The sequence below is a fragment of the Morus notabilis genome, unplaced genomic scaffold (assembly GCF_000414095.1).
Source record: "Morus notabilis unplaced genomic scaffold, ASM41409v2 Scaffold99, whole genome shotgun sequence".
Lineage (NCBI taxonomy): Eukaryota > Viridiplantae > Streptophyta > Magnoliopsida > Rosales > Moraceae > Morus > Morus notabilis.
This window is the reverse complement of record NW_010362482.1, coordinates 623,124-629,814: the sequence shown is the minus strand read 5'-3', so window position 1 is coordinate 629,814 and position 6,691 is coordinate 623,124. Positions and strand designations below refer to the sequence as shown.

Below are 6,691 nucleotides of genomic sequence, written 5' to 3'. Positions count from 1 at the left end.
AACTAGTTATTGTTCATCCACTTATAATATATTTATACATATATGTACATGATTATATATACTTAACTAATATGATGATGTTTACTGCTCTTGGGTTACAGGAAAGAGATAATACTGCAGATGAGAAGGTCCTGTATTCCGCAGGTAGCCTCCAGGACTTTGTGGAAATTCCATCCAGGATTACCAGTGCAATTTCCTGTGAGGTAATATTACAAACGACATGGCGCTATAAATATCACTAAAGAAAAAGGTTGTGACCGAAAGAGAAAACTTTCGCGAATTAGTCACAGAAAAGTCTTGTCAGTTGTGATCTTAATACAGCGACAACGAGTTTCAGTGTGAAAAAAATAAGGAAAAAAAAATTAAAAACTTGTGTCGCATCCAATTTTATCACCACATTTAAAAACAAAAACCTGACTAGTCACAGATATTTGTTTTTTAAATGCTAGACATAAAAAGATTTTGTTGGCACTAAAAACAATCTCTATAAAAAAAAATGGCTAAACACATGATATTAAAACGGGTCCAACACATGAATACCCAAGAGATTTTCCTTTTCATTTCCATACTCAAACGAAAACCATACTGAAAGCGCTCCCAAACAAGCAAATATTAATTTATCAAATGATATTTATTTGATCTTCACCCCCAGATTAAGTCCTTAGCACTATTCATTGACTCTTAATATTCGATCTAAATGTAACAGATATTCAGCAAGTGCTCGACTGGAGTGGATGTGCACACAATAGTAATGGACATATTGCGTTTGATCAAACACTACAGCTGGGAATCAAAGGCGGTGTTGGCCTTGACTTCATTTGCAGTGACCTTTGGTGAGTTTCGGATTGTCCTTCAGCTTTACTCCACCAGCCCACTCGCGAAGTCCATCGCTCTCCTCAAGCAACTGCCGGAGATATTGGAGCACGCCGCGGACCTGAGACCGAAGCTCAATGAACTCTACTCTCTCATCAACGAAATAACTGATGTGACCAAGAAAATTGTGGAGTTCTATGACATTCCTCGAGTCTACTTCACTGCCGAATCCCCTGAAATTTTAGCCGCCATTCAACACATCCCGACCGCTGTTTACTGGAGCATCCGGAGCATTGTGGTCGCCGCTACACAAATCTTGGCCCTCACTGGCATGGGCATTGAGTACGTATATACCTTATCAGTTCTTGAATTTTACTAGTAAATAATTTACTAACTATTGACTTGTCTTTTCAGTTACTTAACCGAAACATGGGAGCTATCATCCCTTTCCCATAAGCTCAACAACATCAAAGGGCATCTTGCGGACATAATAAAACGCTGTTATGAATTCATTGGTGAGTCCTAGCTATTTAAATATAATAATTAAGCATGTGTCGTATTGATCTCCATTATACGCCTATAACTAAATGATGCGAAATACTATAAATTGTCTGATTCAGAGAGGAAGAAAGAAGAAGAAGCTTATGAGATGATTGTACGCACTTTTACAACATCTCACATTGACAACTCGAGGCCTCTTAGGGTTTTGTTCAAGGATGATCCAACTCCAGCAATCTACGATTGCTTCAACAGAAGAAAGGTGATATATTATATCTCATGATCATGATTTTTAGAAGTCTGATTTTATTAGCTGGCAAAACAATAATCTCTTGCTATCTCATTGAAAACCAGGTTACGATTGAGGAACTGAGAAGAAAGGTTGTAGCTCTATTCATCACCGCAATAGACCCCGAACTCTCAGGTACAGCTGAATATGCGATCTTACAACAAATGTACTCCGAGAAGAAACACAACCTGACAAGGTCCGAGAGTCAGTACGAGGTAGTTTGGGTCCCGGTCGCGGATATCTGGACCGACGAAAAGTACAGGCTGTTCGAGACCCTAAGAGACCAGATGGAATGGCACTCGGTGCACCATCCTTCGGTGGTGTCAGCGGTGGTCCGCAGGTTCTTCAGAGAGAAGTGGAACTTCTCCAAGAAGCCTCTGCTTGTGGTTATGGACACTCAAGGAAGAATTGTTCACCACAATGCTATCCACATGATGTGTATCTGGGGAAGCTTATCGTACCCTTTCACTGCCAACAGAGAGAAATTGCTTTGGGAGGAAACGAACTGGACCATTGACCTTCTCGCCGACAACCTTGAGCCAAATATGATTTCATGGGTACGTAAATGTTTGTATTTGTGTCTTCATGGTGCCAAATCTAATATTTATCCACTTTCTCATATTTTTCGAGTAAATTTGTAAAATTTATATGAGCGGATCAGAAATTTGATTAAGCTACGTGTAACTGAGTGAGACGTATGTCTTCATTCAAATGTTGAAAATTTTCTTATTTTTACTACTTATATGTGCTTTAAAATATTACATTCACAAATCACATCCTAGTATTTATTACAATCTATTATATATATACATATTGCACTAAACTTAAATTTATTTTTTTAATTTTCAGATTAACGAAGGAAGATACATTTGCTTGTACGGAGGGGAGGACATGGAGTGGATCAGGAAATTCACAAGGATCGCAAAAGATGTCGCACGGGAATCTGGGATCACTCTGGAATTACTCTACGTGGGGAAGAACAAGGGAAAGGAGAGGATCACCAAGAACATCATTGACCTTATCACCAATGAAAATCTGAGCAGAAGTCTTGACTGGAACCTTATTTGGTACTTCTGGCTCCGCTTGGAGAGCATGTGGAACTCCAAGGGACAGTTCGCCAATCCCGAGAACGTGAAGAACGACCTCATCATGCAAGGCATCATCGCCATGCTCAGCTACGGCTCCAGCGACCAAGGGTTCGCGGTGATCAGCCGTGGATTCGGCGAGATGGCGAAGGGCAACGGGGAGCACATGTTCAAGGGCTTGGCCGAGCACGGCCGGTGGAGGAAGAGGGAGACCGAGATCAGTTTCGTGCCTGCGCTCAACGAGTACCTCCGCAAGATCCACCTCGACGCGCCGCATCACTGCACCAGCCTCATCTTGCCGGGCACCGGGGCCATGCCGGATACCGTGTCGTGCGCCGAGTGTGGACGCTTGATGGAGAAGTACACCATGTTCCGCTGCTGCCTTGACTGATATCGAGCAAATTGCTATGGCGCCTTATCTCTATCATAATTAAATAAAAAGAAAATGAGATGGTTTAATTTGTTGTTTTTGTGAAGTGATCATATATATGTCCTACTTATGTATTGCCTTTGGCTTTTTGTGAGAACCATGCACTACCTGTTGGCTGTTGCTTCGGCTACTACACACATACATATTTATTATACTGCATGATTTTACTAAATGTGCGAGTATTACAATGAAAAAACCTAGAGAGTACTGTTGAGCACCACAAATAATAAAAAACGATTCAACTTTTTATTAGTACTGTTGGACGTCACTTGTGAGGAAACAAGCTCAGACAGATTCTAAAGAGAGAAAGAGCGATTGATGAGTGAGAAAGCAAATCTGAATTCTCATTACTCTAATTCTGTTACAACCACTTACTTATATATAAGTTAGTGTAGATAACAAACTCTAACAAACTAACCCAATGAAAACATTACATGTGTAACTTTTATCTAACATAACTAAGACTGCTTAACAGCCCCCCTCAAACTTAAAGTAGCTAAATCTTCTACTTTAAGTTTGTTACGAATAAGACCAAAAGTAGAACTTGAAATAGCTTTGGTGAATATATTAGCTAGTTGATCAACAGTAGGTACATGACGAACTTCTATTTGCTTCCTCATGACTTTTTCCCGAACAAAGTATAAGTCGAGTTCTATATGTTTGGTTCTAGCATGTAAAATTGGATTTGTTGCTAAATGAACAGTGTTGAGATTATCACACCAAATGATTGGTGTTTTTGCTATCTGAAAATGCAACTCACTTAAGAGAGACTGCAACCAAGATATCTCAGCTACCACACTAGCCAAACTTCTATATTCAGCCTCTCTAGATGATCTTGACACTGTATGCTGCTTCTTGGATTGCCAAGATACTAGATTAGAACCAAGAAAGACACAAAACCCTGATGTTGATCTTTGGTCATCAACATCTGATGCCCAATCTGCATCACAAAAGCCAACCAAATCCAGTCTTTCTGTAGGACATTCTCTCAAATGAAGACCATAATCTATTGTGCCGACTAGATACCTCAAAATTCTCTTTACAGTCTTTCAATGAGCTTCTAGAGATGTTTGCATGAACTGGCAAACCTTATTAACACTGTAGGAGATTTCTAGCCTTGTGATTATCACATATTGCAATGCACCTACCACACTTCTGTATAATTGAACATTACTTGTTGACTACCAAAATAAGTGAGTTTTGTCCTGTGGTCATGGGAGCTGAAGCACCTTTTACAAAATGCATCTTTGTTCTACATAAAAAATCAGTCACATACTTCCGTTGAGATAAAAATAGGCCTTGATTTGTTTTTCCAACTTGTATACCAAGATAATAATCAATCTCTCATAAATCTTTGAGTGCAAAAGTAGTGTTGAGCTTAGTGGACAATTCATGGATTGTTGATTCATTGCTTCATGTTATGAGTATATCATCCACATAAACAAGGATGTATATGGTCCACTTTGACGTTACTTGAATGAAGAGAGACTGATTAGACTTGGCTGAGTGAAAACCAAGTTGAAGCAGTGCATGATGAAGCTTTTCAAACCAAGCCCTTAGAGTTTGTTTCAAGCTATAGAGTGACTTGTGAAGTTTACACACTAATGTTGGATGTTGTTGATCAACAAAGCCTGCAGGTTGTTCCATGAACACTTCCTCTTGCAAATCCCCGTTTAAAAACGCATTATTCACATCAAGTTGTCTCCACACCACTGCTTGCTTAGTGTGAGAGTGAGAATCACATGAATGGTGGTAGGTTTTACCACTAGACTGAATGTCTCAGTGAAATCAAATCTTGCCACCTGATGAAATCCCTTAGCTACAAGTCACGCCTTGTACTTATTTATTCTGCCATTTGGATTCTCTTTTACTCTAAACACCCACTTGCAACCTATGGCTTTCCTGCCATGAGGTAATGAGACAAGGCTCCAAGTGTTGTTTCTTTGAAGAGCTAGAAACTCATTTGTCATAGCTTGTTTCCAGTGTGTTGCTTCCAAAGCTTCTTCAACTGTATGAGGCTCTCTTGCAGCCATGTACACTTAGGGTTTAAAAATGCCTCATTTAGAGCGTGTCATCATTGAATGAGAAGGCTGCAAGATTGATGTATGTGTTGTTCTATGATCTTGATCCTACACACACAAGTCCTGATTCGAGATTATTGTTAGAAATAGGTTTTGCCACAATAGGAAGGGGACTGGGTATAACAGTAGAAGAAGGGATTGGATTAAGGTTGAGGAAGATGATCCATGAGAAGAAGAAGGGGACAAGGAGGGTAGAACACTGAGTGGTGCTGAGAGAGGTGACTGATTTGACTCAACATAACACAGTTGAACAGTATGTACAGTTTTGAGAAAAGGAAAGGAAGTTTCATAAAAAATAAGATCCTAAGAGATACATATTCTTCCAGATGGATCTAAACACTTAGAACCCTTATGTTTGATGTTATAGCCAAGAAAAGTACATGGTATTATCCTAAACTGTAGTTTCTTTTTGTTATAAGGTCTAATGTTTAGATAACATGTGCAACCAAAAACTCTTAGTTGAGAGTAAACAGGCTTAGTATGAAAAAGGGTTTCTAAGGGTGTTTTATTGTAGAGATTTGGTGTTGGTAATCTGTTTATAAGAAAAATAGAAGTTCAAAAAGCTTCATCCCAATATTTGAATGGCATAGAAGCTTTAGCAAGAAGAGTTAAACCTATTTCAACAATATGCCTATGTTTACGCTCAGCCACGCCATTTGTTCATGTGTATGTGGACAAGGATGCCTATGTTCTACTCCATGTTGAACTAAAAGGTCTGTAAAGGCTCAAAACTCTCTTCCCCAGTCAGTTTGGATGCATTTGATAGGTAAACCAATTTGTTTTTTCACTAGTGTTTTGAAATTCACAAAGGCTTGTAAGGCTTCAGATTTGGTTCTTAGAAGATATAACCATGTAAAACGAGAGTAAGCATCAATGAAATGAATGCAGTATCTATATCTGCTAGAAGATAATATAGGTGAAGGACCCCACAAATCTAAATATACAAGCTGTAAAGGACTAGTGTAAATAGTTTGAGAGAGAGAAAATGGTAGTTTACGAATTTTGCCCAAACAACAAGACTTGCAAACAAAAACAGTTGAAGTTTTATTTATGTCAAAAAGATTACAACTGTTCAATACCGATTTTACAATCTTATCTGCAGGGTGTCCTAATTTGTTGTGCCACAGCTCAAAACAAAAAGGCTTAACAACAGTACTAGTGTAAGCTTGAACACAAGAAATCAATGAAATAGAAGGCTTGGCAGAATTATGAAAAGAAGTGCAAGACTGAGAAACATTCTGAGAGTTTACTGGAGCGGTGGACTTGAGGTTGATCTGGGAGTTGTCAAACGCATAAAGGCCATCTTTAAGACGACCCTCCAGCAACACCACCTTGGAAATAAGATCCTTGACAAAACAAGAAATGGGGTGAAATTCAAAAAACACTTTGTTATCAGCTGCAAACTTGGAGACACTTAAAAGATTTTTATAAAGTTAAAAAACATACAACAAGTGTTTAAGAGTGAGGGATTTAGACGAGACAAAAGGACTAGAAA

General features: G+C 38.9%; 1 protein-coding gene across 1 annotated transcript in view; it reads left to right on the top strand.

The window, feature by feature from the left end:
* Window positions 1-3,287, top strand: part of LOC112092312 (protein SIEVE ELEMENT OCCLUSION B-like) — a 3,652-nt gene extending 365 nt beyond the window's left edge. Inside the window, exons 2-7 of the mRNA XM_024168226.1 lie at window positions 102-203; window positions 707-1,155; window positions 1,228-1,328; window positions 1,434-1,573; window positions 1,666-2,157; window positions 2,450-3,287. Coding sequence (XP_024023994.1) covers window positions 102-203; window positions 707-1,155; window positions 1,228-1,328; window positions 1,434-1,573; window positions 1,666-2,157; window positions 2,450-3,076 — 1,911 coding nt within the window. The 3' untranslated portion in view covers window positions 3,077-3,287. The remainder of the gene's footprint in view (window positions 1-101; window positions 204-706; window positions 1,156-1,227; window positions 1,329-1,433; window positions 1,574-1,665; window positions 2,158-2,449) is intronic.
* The last annotated feature ends 3,404 nt before the right edge of the window (window positions 3,288-6,691 follow it).